The sequence below is a fragment of the Leptinotarsa decemlineata genome, unplaced genomic scaffold (genome assembly GCF_025532065.1).
Source record: "Leptinotarsa decemlineata unplaced genomic scaffold, Ldec_3_MD MMD2_tig00001621_RagTag_RagTag, whole genome shotgun sequence".
NCBI lineage: Eukaryota > Metazoa > Arthropoda > Insecta > Coleoptera > Chrysomelidae > Leptinotarsa > Leptinotarsa decemlineata.
In genome coordinates, this window is record NW_027412566.1 from 213,762 (window position 1) to 228,243 (window position 14,482).

General features: G+C 34.8%; 3 protein-coding genes across 4 annotated transcripts in view; 2 read left to right on the plus strand and 1 right to left on the minus strand.

Annotated features, from left to right (window-relative positions):
• The first annotated feature begins 460 nt into the window (after positions 1–460).
• EloB (transcription elongation factor elongin B) lies at positions 461–2,980 on the plus strand. Its single transcript, XM_023158777.2, has 4 exons — positions 461–620; positions 730–823; positions 875–1,019; positions 2,542–2,980. Exons 1-4 carry the CDS (start codon positions 618–620, stop codon positions 2,651–2,653), a joined length of 354 nt encoding a protein of 117 aa, XP_023014545.1. The 5' UTR covers positions 461–617; the 3' UTR covers positions 2,654–2,980.
• A 772-nt stretch (positions 2,981–3,752) lies between these two features.
• LOC111504265 (chromobox protein homolog 1) lies at positions 3,753–4,646 on the plus strand. The gene is made up of 3 exons (XM_023158775.2): positions 3,753–3,959; positions 4,019–4,178; positions 4,256–4,646. Exons 1-3 carry the CDS (start codon positions 3,950–3,952, stop codon positions 4,614–4,616), a joined length of 531 nt encoding a protein of 176 aa, XP_023014543.2. The 5' UTR covers positions 3,753–3,949; the 3' UTR covers positions 4,617–4,646.
• Positions 4,647–7,650: 3,004 nt separating this feature from the next.
• js (jiangshi) overlaps positions 7,651–14,482 on the minus strand; it is a 65,034-nt gene continuing 58,202 nt past the window's right edge. For both annotated transcript variants that reach the window (XM_074176107.1, XM_074176108.1), the window contains exons 3-5: positions 11,705–11,967; positions 11,328–11,608; positions 7,651–10,256 (exon numbers count right to left, since the gene is read on the minus strand). In XM_074176107.1, coding sequence (XP_074032208.1) covers positions 9,016–10,256; positions 11,328–11,608; positions 11,705–11,967 — 1,785 coding nt within the window. In that variant the 3' untranslated portion in view covers positions 7,651–9,015. The remainder of the gene's footprint in view (positions 10,257–11,327; positions 11,609–11,704; positions 11,968–14,482) is intronic.

Below are 14,482 nucleotides of genomic sequence, written 5' to 3' on the forward strand. Positions count from 1 at the left end.
TAGATTGACTTGTGCCCCAGTTATACTTGTTTCCTCATAACAGTCAGTTAGTTTGGCGTATGTTTGGCAATACAATCGATCATCATCTGTTTAAAATTCCATTTTCAGATGATTTAACCATAAGCTTTGTACGGACTCGTTATTAGTCATATTAGGAAACGGTAGATGAAGTTCCAGAAATTCACATACGTCTTTGCTACCTCTTGAACATTTACTACAAAGTAAACAAGTGAGGATTTTTTTAGCAAAAGATTTACAAACACAAGGAAATTTTTGACAGAAACAAACTATAACTTCATGTTTTACTATCATTTCAATGTAAATAAAAGGGAGCGCTCATACACCACCCTTTTAAATAATAGTGTGGTGTATGAATGCTTTCTTAAAGCAAAATATGAAGTAATAGTAACTTAAAGTTTCGTCAAGTTGTAGTTGGTACTTGTAAGGTTGGCATCAATTGCAGGTTGTATTGAGAAAGAGAAATCATCATTTTGTATATATATATTTGCACTTGTACGCTGTTGACTTATAAAGTGTTGCTGAATTATTATAATTAATGTTTGTATTATACAAAATCCATTTTCTAAACATATAAATTCAGAAAAGAAACCATCACTATGGTAAGTTAGTTTATAAAATTTACGATTATGACACCTCCCATAATTTCTGGAACACTCCCTAACCTTAAAGAAGCCAATCTACTGCATTTTCAAATAATGCCCTTTTCAGGACGTGTTTTTGATGATTCGAAGAAAAAAATTGACAATATTTACCGATGCAAAAGACACCACTACCGTCTCTGAACTCAAAAAAATTATCGAAGGTAAATATTTAGTCCTATCAACAAAATAGATTCTAGTCCAAATATTTACAGGTATACTCAAGATTCCACCACAGAATCAACAACTCTTCAACAAAGACAACACGGTTATGGAAGATTCCTACATGCTTCAGGATTATGGACTGACAGCAACCACAGCAAAAGCCCAAAGTCCTGCCACTGTCGGCTTGGCAATCAGGTCAGTTTTCTTTTACGTATGTCCAATTTTACTAATGAAAGGTGTTTTATCAATACGATATAATTACTGGGGAAGCTCAGTTTTTTTACTAGTCATAAAAATAATTACTTGCATGAACGGTTTCATATGATTTCTACAATGTTCCTGGTGGACTAAATCAATTACTATCCTACAAAGGTAAACTTAGTCATTTTGCAACTACTAGTTTATTTCAATTTTTAGAATAATAGGTGTGATTTGAGCAGTTTTCTGTTGAGGATCTCCAATCTTATTATATTCATCTATATTCACAGATGCATTTCATGGTAATTGACATTTCTGTCAAGAATAAATAACGTTTGGAATTGATGAAGTTTCTATACGGTATATAAAAACTGTCTCATGAGCATCGCCCAGGAGTCTTTTAATGGCGTCCAGATTTCCTTGTAATTGTAATTGTAATTATGACATCGAAACGAAAGTCCAATCATCTCAATGGAAGAGCCCAGGAAGGCCAAGACCAAAGAAGCACTCCCAAGGTAGATCAAGTGACAAGGTTAAACTAACTGTTTTCATCATTACCCTGGCATAGTGCATCAGGAGTTTTTGCTACATTTGTATGGTCAATAAAGTATATTATTTTGAAGTTATGTGCCGCTTGCGAGAAGCAATACGAAGAAAAACGTCTGGTATTGTGGAAAAACAATTGATGACTTTTGCACCTACTCACTTGTTATTGCTTGTTCGTAATTTTTTGACAAAAAACAACACCCTTATAATGTCACCGTTTCAACCAAATTAGGCCCTCTGCAACTTTTTTCTGTTCCCAAGATTGAAGAGACTCGTGGAAGGACGGCGTTTTGCTATGAGAGAGCTCAGGGTAATAACAAAAAGTGTATATCAGAGAATTGGAAAAAACGCCTGCACAAGTGTATTATATCTGTGGAAGACTACTTGGAAGGGGACAAAATAGAAATGGATGAAAAAATGAATATTTTTGAGAAAAATGTAAATTCGCTTTTTGAACAAACCTCAGAAAAGTTGATACATTCAAACTTAACCTCAAAAAATATTTACTATCCTAAGCCAGACAACCTGATTAAATTTCTTATATTAATTGCACTCTACCTTAGTCAAGTGTTTAACCAATTTACATGAAACAATTATAAATTATTTTCATAAATCTTTTTCTTGAATCATTTCATCATTGATGAAATCCTCATGAAAATCCTTTCAGTAGTATTTGAATTTGCTCTATTCAGATCCTCAGATGTGGCGGGAGACTTTTTTAAAAATAATTTATCATTATAATGTTTCATTTTCATAATGAGATATGTTTTCTGCTATACACTTGTCATTTATTGGGAATTATGATAATAAAGATTATCAAACTTCTTGTTGAATTTATTTTTCATAAATATCAGGAAAGATTTACTCTGCATTTATTAACTAAATTTACATAAGATTTCGAATACATATCCAGTAAGATTTTTTCTTACCTAATGTAAAAAAAAACTCCATTAATATCAGAGTTACTTTTCAGAGATGACAGCGGAATATTTGAGCAACTGGATCTAGTTCCTTACTCTGCTCCTCCAGATTTACCAGATGTAATGAAATCCCAGGAGAGCAACAGTCAAGAGCAATCATCTTGAGCTTGTGTATACTAGCTGTAATGTTTATTTCTCAGTATAACATCGAAAGACTTTTGTTTTGAGATGATTGAATTAATAATTTCATTCTAGGTTCTATTTTTTTTTTAAACAAATTTTAATTGTGTTCCCTATGAAGATCTGCGTCTAAGTAACAGTAATGGGTACACTCTGATGGATGTTGCATGCTTAGGAATGTATTTTAAGGATTGAATAGAAGATACCTAAAAATAAACTCGTTTTTATTATGTGTTCTGTTAACTTGCAACTTTACCATGTATACCTGTTTTCAATTTTATTTATTAATAAATGAATTTAGTTTTCAATAAAGTTTAAGTTGTATTATTTAGAATAATGAAAAGCTTTTAGTAAGTAAAAACTCAAATGCTGCGAGTGATATAGTACTTTTAGTTCGATTTCTTGGAAAAACAATCGTCTTCGTCCAAGAATGAGAGCTTAACATAACCTCATACTCAACACTAACATCCAAAACTGGATAATTTTCTTGAAACTATATCGCCATCTATCAGTTTATGGGGAAATCTCAAAAACAGGTTTCTGTAGTCTACATTGATTACGATCGGTCAGAGTTAGTGACACCTATGTTTCACAATATGAACTTTAAACTCAGGGAAAACTAATTATAGCCACATGAAGTCATAGTTACTTATTCATAATTCAGTTTTTTTGTTCATTTACAGTAATATTCATTTATACTATTATGAAGAATCTAAATTTCCATAATGACTATTCAATTTTAAAAATATTATCCACAGAGCTAAAGCATGACAACCATAATTCGGGGAAAACTCTCTATTCATAAGATATTACGATATCGTTTTAAGAAGAAATCGAGCATCGAATCTACAATCTACTCGAACTATTCTTCGCTTTGCACAGAAACTAAGATCAAACAAGAAAATAATTTTAAATTGGTGTTACCACAGAACTATGGTGTTACATTGATTCTAGCTTTGTATGGTATACAAAGATTCTAGCTTTGTATTAGACTAACCTCCTAGTTCTATAACTCGATAGCGCCATCTGTATTTAAGGTATTTTACCATGTGGACATCTCCTTGGACGATATCTGTAAAATGAGTGGTCCTTTTCCTAACCTTCTTTAGTCTGTTTACTGTTTGTAAACAATTCGACTTCATTTTCTGACAAATTTACAGCTTTTAAAAATATTTGTATGCAAAAAATACATAACAGTGAAGTTCTACTTTATTATTAGTTCACAAACATTTCGGTTTACTTAAGTATCAACTTCAATTATAAGACTGAAATTATACAGTGATGGTTAAAAGTAATTATGGGTATATAATAATATATCAGAATGATTTTCATTTTTGTCTTTAATTTTAGCTCGTGCAAAGGATGAATCTCAAGATATTTCAAACCCTCTCCCAACAACTTCTGGTCCATCGAGTGGGGCGCCTGAGGAATTTTCTGTTGAAAAGATATTAGACAAAAGGACACGAGATGGTAAAGTTGAATACCTGTTGAAATGGAAAGGATATAACGAGTAAGCGAATATTTTTTAAAATCAACAGTTGCACTCCGAATGTAGTCATGGCAACCATGAATCATTTGTATTTACAGAGAAGACAACACATGGGAGCCAGAGGAGAATTTGGACTGTCCCGATTTGATTGCAGCTTACGAATCGCAATTCGAAATTGCCTCTGCTGCAAAAGCAGAAGAGGCTGACAAATCAAAACGGAAAAATATAACCGAAGACAATCGAGCAAGAGGTTTTGATAGGGGACTTGAACCAGACAAAATTGTAGGGGCTACAGATGCCAGTGGTGAGCTTATGTTCCTAATGATGTGGAAGAATTGCAAGGAAGCCGACTTGGTTCCCGCAAATCAGATGAACGTTCGGTGCCCTGAAATTGTCATCAATTATTATGAGAATAAGAAGCAGTGGTTTACTAAAAACAGTGTTATTGAACTGGATTAGATATTCATTTTATAAACTGTAATATCAAAATTTAGTATTTTGATTTTTTCCATTGACACGGGAAATTACTTGCTACATTTTCTTTTATTTGAATTATTGCCCCAGACATATTTCATTGGATTTTTTCATTCAGTCTCTTTTTCATTCACACCTCTTAAGGAAAATGAAGAATACTCAAAGTGACTGTACTGATATTCCGTTAAATATTAAGTGTATTAATTTAACAAAAATTCTCCGAAGATTTCTGTTAAAGAAAGTATTTGAGAAAATTTAGGATTGAAAATGGAAGACGAAGGGTTTTTCAGAGTTAAATATTGTGATAATTGTGTAAAATTAAGGATTGGAGTACAAAGGGTCTCATTGAAATCCGCTCATCATGAATTGAGGATAACTCTGGTGTCTCCAACCAATTAAGTGGAAAAATGGTATATGCAATATTGTATAGCTGGTCAATTTCATTTTTACAATCTATCACTGAAATGAGCTTTAAAAAAAGTCAGTTTTGAGGAACTAGACAAAACATTGGGAATATATACATTATTCATTATTTCATATATTTGGAGTAAACTAATCGGAGTTGAAGTATAAACACAAATATTTTGATTTATTCACTGATTCTGATTATTATATTTCCATTTTATTTAATATTTTGATAAAAACACGCGATCTATATCACGCTTGGTTATAAAATAGATTCAATGTACTTCTGCCACAGCTTACTTATAGTAAGTAAGCTGTGCTTCAGCGTTCCATTAACAGAGGCGCACAAATGTTAACATTTCCTAACGAGTTTCTTGCTCCATCTATTAACATGTTTACGAAGTTGGCCCAATGTCATATCTCGTATCATGAGATTTTAAAAACAAAATCGAATTGGTTTGAATACCAGGGTTCCCAAATACCTTCATTTCATTGTTAGTTTTCGAAATTATTGAACACTGTGCAGGGACACATTTTCTGATACATAACCATTATACTGGCTCCCTAATAGGTACCTTTTTTTAAAATTTACCAATCACTATGCGGAGTTGACTTTTTCATTTTTGTGAAAAAAATATAACAATAGATGTAACAAGGAATAAGTGAATGTTTTTGTCTATGATTCTTCATGACATTAACCAATGTTTTATTGTGCATGACGTTCTAATTATTATATGTAGATACGAAGATAGGATGTGTTTTTTTTATTCAGTAGGACATTTCGAGATCTCTTCATATATTCAATGGACATTCTTGAAGATTGGCTGCAAATCAAATCAACTATATAAAAGAACAATTTGTTCAGGCTAGTCTCGACTTACCTACACTATAGGTTAATTAAGTGACACCTATCAGGAAACAACTATTCCCCTGGTTGATACCACGAAGGGCCTTGGCATTGTCTTTAGACAATGCTACAGTGTAGGTAAGTCAACAGTGGCGTGGCAAATTGTTCTTTTAGTTAATTTAATTAGGTACAATTGGAGATATCTAGGTTTTGAAATTTCAAACAGGAAATACTGATTGTTGGATGATGAAAATATAGAGATGTTCTGTCCTTAACATAACATAGTTTTCAAAGTTCTAATGTACGTAATTATTTGAATTGTGGATTTTTCAAAATTTTATTGATACAAATTAAAATTACTAGTTTTCCAGGACGTAAATTCAATTAACATCATTTTGTGATTTTACGGTGGTTTTCTATTCCTGAAATACATATAATATTCCATCTTTAGATGTATGGTCAATTAAAAAACTGAAGAAAAACCAGGTCACACAGTTAATCGCAAACCCGCTCTTACTGATCGGTATCTCAATAAGAACTCAAATGTTGATGGTGCCACCACTGTTTGTGAGCCATATCTTCGTGAAGAAGAACTGTGTCATCTAGATCAAGCAGTACAGGCCAATGGATTTACAGCGCAAGTAAACAAACGTGCTCTACATCCACCGACATAACCTAGTCGATGTCTACATCCTAGAAGAAGATTTACCTACTTTGACAACGATTCAGTCGCCAGTGAAGTCGCGGACTGCATTGGAAAACTGTTTGCTCCACAACATTAAGATCATTTATAAGCCAACTAATCATTCACGCAACACTATCAGATTGGCCAAAGAGACCCTTTGACATCCAACGGTGTCCAGAGTATTCCTTGTTCCTGTGGCTCAGATCATATATTGGACTACCAAACGCAACATCATAATCAGGAAACAAGAAAAAACGCCCAACTTCCGCATTATGCAACCAGAGAAATGCCACCATTATAGAACATGATCCAACAGAAACAGACCAACGCATAATAAAAGACGCCCGATTTTATAGGGAGGGATCTATAAGCATTCTAATAATTTCAACAGAGAAGTTATATGGGTCAAGAGAACGTGGAATGCAGTACTCGACAAGGCCAGAAATGGGCTAGTATATAAACTCCGATTGACATCCCTCTGGCACAGTGTTTCTCAAAGTGTGCGCCGCGGCGCCCTGGGGTGCCGTGGAACCTTTACTGGGGCGCCGTGGGCCACGGGTGAGTCTCAAGATACAACGTTTCACAACATAGATAACTGAGAGTAAAGGTAATACGTCGGTACCTATTAATAAAAATCCTCTGATAATATGATAATATCGGTAATTGCAAAATACAATCCGTTCAGACAGCCACCTACCTACTTTTATTAATTAAATATGTAGTGTAGTCTTTACGTACGGGGCGCCGCGATAATCTTGAATTCGAAAAGTTTGAGAAACACTGCTCTAGCATCATACCTGTCAACAATGCGGACCAATCAGAACAACCTAGCGAAACGGTGAACTAATCAGCATTCGCATAGAAACCACACCCCTACAACCATCCCCACCACCTAAAATTATATATACCCGTGAACACTGAGCTCGTCAGACACTGTAGCTAAGGCTTCTATAAATCACTTTTTTCCTCGCAGTCAACGCTGATGATGTATGCCGCAGCAGCAGACGAGACTTATATATTACCTCTATTCAACCAACCAGAAAAACTTGTATCGCAAAAGGGAAAAGGAAATGAATGAAAAATAAAGAATACATTTTTATTCAGTTTTTTCTTCCATATACAACACTGAAAATATATATATTTAACTAATAGATATGCTACACATCAAAGGTAGGGTTGAATCAAAATAAATTAACCATTAGAATTTCATAGATTCTCATATATTTAGGTGTCTAACGTGCAGCATATTCTGTACCAAGAATAAATATATGTACAGATACAACAAGTCCATTGAGTTCGTGCTACTTAGCATTTTTTGACTAGTTATTGGTACGTATTTTTTAGCTAAATAACAAGAACGAGCACTTTTTATAAGGTTCCTCAGGAAATATCTATTCATTCAAACATCTATTACGTTTTCAAAAATAGGTGTATTTTGTTAAGAAGCAATTTCGGAGTACCAGAACTGAACCAAATGAATATAGTGTTGTCAAGGTTGTGATTCTATATATTTAATCATCATTTTTCTTTATCTGTTCAGTAAAATTTCCGTACGCCACTGCAATCGACAGATTACGCTAAAAATGTCAGTCATTTCTAATAATTCAGTACCTAGTATTTTGGACCTATACTATAGTAATAACAAACATGTGGCAGTCAAAAACAGTAGCTTTCTTCGTTTGGTTAGAAATCGCCGAATGAACACTTAAAACAATAAAGTGTCTGAGTCAGTTGTCAAAAGAGTTATGATTTGCTCTAATTTATAGATAAGTGGCTTAGAACTGCTGTCATTTGTCTAAAATTAGAGCAAATCATAACTCCTTTAACAACTGACTCAGACACTTTATTGTTTGCAAAACTATTGTCGTGTTTATTGATTATTCAAAACAGGATTTGTTTACATTAAAGATTTTTTGGTTGGACTCGATAGAGAAACATTCGTGAACTTATGATCTTAGAATTCAATTTTTAATGACCTCGGAGAAACCAAAAAAGTTCTTGAATTGTTAATTATATTCTTAATCGATGTTCAAAAGACAGTTCTGTAGGTATCTTGTATAATCTACTGTTAGATAGAACTTCCATGTGTGATAACGCATAGTATAATTATTTTCTAAAAACTTTCTAGAATTTGTTCTTGTGGTAGCATAATTATAATATTTCTGCCTTACGAATCGTTTACTAAAAACAACATCCCAAATAATAAAACTATTAGTAAAATACTAAATAGATATTTCCAACGGAAAGTAGTCAGGATAATACCTATGTGCAGATGTTTTACTTCATTTAAAAACAAAAAAAAAGATTGGTATTTTGTGACTTGAAAAAAGTAGACAGTCATTTGGTAACCTAAAAATCATATCTACTTTGTAAAGTCGAAGAAATTACGATGTTGAAAATCACCTCAGAAGTTTGAACAATCGTCTATGGAGTCACTTATAAACACATCACCGTTTCTTCACAGGTCGTGGTTCAAACGAATTCACCACACTGTCGTAACTCGGTCTAGTAGCGTCGTCTAGAGGAAAATCATATTCCGGAATATGGAATACTTTCCTCAAATCTTGCCACTGTGACTGATTGAAAGACTTCATGAAATTCAACATACGAATTCCTGGCTGTTCCTGAAGTTCGGATTCGTCCAAAATTGCGTCTTGGTCGAATTTTGGAGGTTGGTAGAACTTGGATGGAAACGACGAAAATGATCCTTTTTCTTCTTCAGATTTCTGGTAGGACTCAAAATCAGGTACCGCATGCTTTGGGGGCAAAACTCCAACTTGGTTAGGATCTGGACTGGTGGGGTCCACGTGGTCGGGATACTGAGGAGTAGTGGCCTTGAAGTTAGATTCAAAGTTCACAAAATTCGATTCTTTCGGGGGTAGCAACCCCACGTCATTGGGATTTTGGCTGGTTGGTTCCACGTAGTTGGGGTATTGTGGGGTGGTGGCCTTGAAGTTTGAATGGTAATTGATGAAGTTGTTTTTTCTCGGGGGCAGCAATCCCACGTCACTGGGATTTGGACTCGTAGGGTCTACAGAAGTAGGATACTGTGGAGTGGTAGCTTTGTAGCGAGATTCGAAGCTGCTGCGGATATCTGTGCTCCTTGGAGGTAAAAGTCCAGCTTGATTCGGATCTGGGCTAGTGGGATCCACAGAAGTAGGATATTGAGGCGTTGTAGCCTCAAAGTGTGATTCAAAGCTTGCAGAACTTCCCTTCGGAGGTAAAACTCCAACCTTGCTTGGATCTGGACTGGTAGGATCAACTGTGTTTGGATATACCGGAGTCGTCGCTTTGAAATTGGACTGGAAGTTCACTCCAGATTTCTTAGTGGCGAAATCTCTGATGAGTTCTTCTCGAGAAGGATAAACAGGAGTTGTTGCTCTAAAGTTTGATGGGAAGCTGAAATGTTCTCCTCCTTGCAGCAGAATATCCAACTGGCCTGAGTCATCTTTTTCATTTTCAAATTGATTCGGAGGTAACAAATCCAAATTCAGTGCTTGATTTTTCGAAATATCGTTTCTCGAATTGGCGTAAGGCAAAGGAGGTAAGAGGTCGATGTTTTTGAGTGAAGCTTTTTCTTCTACCGATGAGGGATATACTGGAGTGGTTGCTTTGAAGTTAGATTTGTACACAGTGGAGGAAGTTCCTTGTGGACGGGATCTTTCTTTGGTGGATGAAAAAGTGTTACCTGTAGAACAAAAATTTTGAGTTAGAGTTAAAAAACATTCTTCAGTATATTAAATACAATGTATCGACATGTACAACAAGAAGTTTATATTTCAATGATGATTTTGAGAAAAGTTCAGCTTGGGATGTCAGTAATAAAGTAGAATTTACCTATTGGTGAGAGAAGTGTTAGGCATAGTTTAGTAACATACACTGAGATCTAATTCGGCTGCAGATATTATTTATAAACAGTGTGGATTTAGAGGAAATTCATAACTTGTTGAAGAGCTTTCTATTTTTATATAACATCAATGTTTACCAATCACCGGGTAAAAAATATCTTGAAAGGTTTTCAGAATTAGATTTTGAAACAGAAATAAATAAAAGGAAATTAATAAACTGCCTTGCTAGAAAACTATTGAATAATAGGTCCCAGTGAGTTTGAAAAAAATTTCAAATCATCTTCATCTATTTAGAATAGATCAACAACATTTTTCAAATGGCTAAGCAGTTCATAAGTATTGGAGATCCTCCAGAGATGATGTTTTTCTGGACAATAAAAACCACTTTTCGGACATTCAAGTATCAAAACAGGTCATCTTCATTGAAGTTTTCGAAAAATTTGCTGCTGTAAGGTTCAGGAATTCAACCTTACAGCACAACTGTTGTCGTTGGACAACTCTGTATATGTTAATGTATATGTATATATAGATCTGTGTAAAAATTTTAGTATGTTCCATACTATTCTTTTATTTTTTATGTTTTCTTTATACATTGTAATCTGATTATCCGATGATAAATAAAGCATTCATTCATAATAACTTGTAATACTCCATAAAACTTAAATTGAACCTTCTTTGGAATGTTGCCCATTACTAACTTATAGCTACTTGAAGCTGATTTTGTCCAGAAAAGTGTCATTCGTCTTATTGGAGACCTGAACACCAGAAGCAACTTACAGTCTGGAAAGTGTTCGATTGACTTAGACCTTCTTAAAGTTCAATTCTAACAAATACATTTCCCATAATCGTAGGGAGAGGCTACAATCAGATTGGACTACTGAAGACGTGGAAACAAAATGTAATTCACTCACTATTTCGATTAGCCGAATCCACCTGAATCGCTTTGGCTTTGGGTCCTGTAAAACTATCGTTATTCCTACTTCTTCCCGAGTTATAATTCGTTCTGTAGACATTACTCGTCTGAGTGTATTCCTTGTAGGGATTAGGTCTAACTGGTGAAGAGGTTTTGGTTTGCTTTGGAACCTGTGTAGACCAATTATTTGGAGGGAAATAGGTCGATTCCGTGGAGTCTTCGTCGATAGATTCTGATCCAACTAGATTTTTCGGGGAAAGATTAGAATTCTCTCCCGACCTGCGAAGAAAAGAAATGTCATTATATTGAGAATTATCTATCAATAAAAAGGTTTATTGAAATTTTGTTCCGTAACAATTATTTTTATTATTTCACCTATAGATGATGTCGTGTTCCGAAGCATCCAAAGGTGCTGAAAGCAGATCTGGTCTGGGGGTTCTGGCATAGGGGTGTGAATCCGAATCTTCAACGAAAGGTTTGTTTTGGCCAATGAGGAGATTAGCTCCGTAATCTTGTACTGACTTGCTGCAGTTCACCATGTACCAGTGGTCGCAGATGAGCATTCGTTGCTGAAAAAGTGTCGCGTTGGGGCATTTGTAACTGAACTGTCTGCCGAGGCCATCGCACATGTGATATACCTGAAAAACAAATTCATACTTGTTTGTGTTCTACTGTAACAACTTCAAAATCTCATAGGTTTGGACTTTTGTCATCTAAAAGACATTATTTCACAGATGATAATCTGTTAAAAACTTGCCAGATAATGATACTTCCGAACTGTGCCTAACATTCACCAAGAAAAATTGTCAACCACAATTAACTTAATTACAAAATCGTACAGCTGAAAAAACAATCGATCTGATCAACAATGGTGCTCTCAACAAGTTTTTTAATCATTTTCTTGTTGAACAAGATCATTATCTGCAATTTGTGATCTTCACACCCAGAGACTTGTGTTTTTTGGTGACAGTACTAGCAGCCAGCACATCTAAGCAAAATGCACCATAGGTTTATTACCTGAACCATCTTTCACGTCAATTGGATAAGAAACTCATACAATTGGACAACTTTTTTGTACATCTTACGAGGTTGAATACTTTATGGGAAGTATCTATTCCAAGTACACTTGATGATAAGCTTGATCTGTAACAGTGTTAGTCGCTTGGCTAATTGGTATTTTATTTCACGCTATACCCATCATAACTGTTCCTTTTTATTCATAGTCTAAACAAGTTTATAGAAATGATCACGGTACTTTACTTTTTGATCCTTGTTATTGAAATATCATCCAAAACTTGTTTAGGTGATGAAACCACAAAAAATTGTCTTCATCACATTAGCTTATATGGATATCTTTTTGAAAATTGGAACCTTGAAACCAATAATTTGCTATTTTTTTTAGAGAACTGCATTGATGGTACGATATTGAAAAAAAATATGTACAGCATCCTACAGTGAATTTCAAAAGAAAATTTCAATACTTGGACAAGCAGGGAATTGTTCCGAGTATGTTGTGGAATTGGCCGCGGTGGTAGCGCGCCCGACTCACGATCGGAAGACTGTGGGTTCGATTCCTGCCTTGACCAGATATTTTTATCGAGAGAATTTATCTGGTTGGAGCTGGGATGATTCTGCAACCATGTTAGGAATCACACGTTAAAAGGTAAGACCTCGTTAGTCCTTAGCTCGCACAAGTTTCTCAACTTCTGAGAGTTGTCGTTCGTATGGGGGCGACAGCTGATTAACGGAAAAACTGATTTAAAGAGACATATTTAAACAGGCCTACTTATTTATAACCTTAATTCGTGCGGATTGTGTTTGTATAGCTCAGAAAAGAATTCTTCACCTAATTTTTAATCCAGATAGAACCGAAACATGTAGGCCCTCATTCAAACCAAATGAAATTTTGACTTTCCCAGCAATTTATATCTATGATTGTTTGGTGTATATGTGGAAAAATATGAATGAATACAAATCCATCGATATCCCACAGGATCAGGATATTAAATTAAAATTAAACAACATAGGACTTCAACCTATGAAAAGTCTCCCTTTTTGGCTGGAGCCAAAAAAATTTCTCCGATATCAAAAAGTTCAAAATGAACCTCAGAGTTTTCAATTGATCGGACTATTTATTCAGTGGAAGACTTCTATAAAAGTGACCGTACATAATGTGTGTATTATTTATGTGTATTCATGAAAATGAAGATGACTATGACATGTGTATTCGAATGTATATATAAATTAATTGTTTTTCACTGGATGTAACTCCGTTATATTTTATTCTGCATATTGTTGTCATAAATATACTTGTATTTGACGTTTCCTACACCATAATTGAATGATCTAGAAGGAATAAAAATTATTATTTTTATTATATCGGCAGCGTTCGTCAAAACATGTTTAAAAACATTTTTTTTGGATTCTCTTGTACGTATCTGTCGACAGAAAACGTGTGCTTCGAAATAGTAATTTGAGTTTTGGAAAAAAAAAATCGGCCGGAGCCATTTCAGGTGAGTGCGGTGGCTGTTCCATGAAATTTGTTGAGTTTTGACCAGACTCTCGGTCACAGTGATAGCCTTGTGAGATGATACGTTATCGTGATGCGAAATCCATGGGCTTTCTTCTGAACATCTGCTCTTTTTCATCCAATTCGCTCTCAAACGTCGCATAACGCTCGGGTAATATTTTTTATTTACTGTCTCACCTTCTGTCAAGAATTACGAGTACACAACACCATGATATTATTGATATTGTCACTTTCACTTTTAATCAATTTTGAGGTGTTTTTTTCGGTTTTAGCTCATTTGGGAGGCACCATTCCGAAACTCGCTGATTGGTTTGCATATCAAATTCATAAACCCTGTCTCATCATCAGTTACAATGCGTTTTATGAATGTGGGGTCGGGATAGACTCGTTCTAACATGTTTTTGGCGAACTTTACGCCATTGAGTTTTTGCAGAACATTCAGGGTTTTTGGCACTAGTTGAGTGGCAATGCGTTTTATTACTGAACATCGTTTGAAATATTACCAACTGATTCGTGAGACGTAGAAATTTCAGTGGCTATCTCTCTCAGACTCAAACGACGATATTTCAGTCACCATTTCTTTTACTTTAGCAATGTTGAGCCCAATTGAGGATCTTAATGGC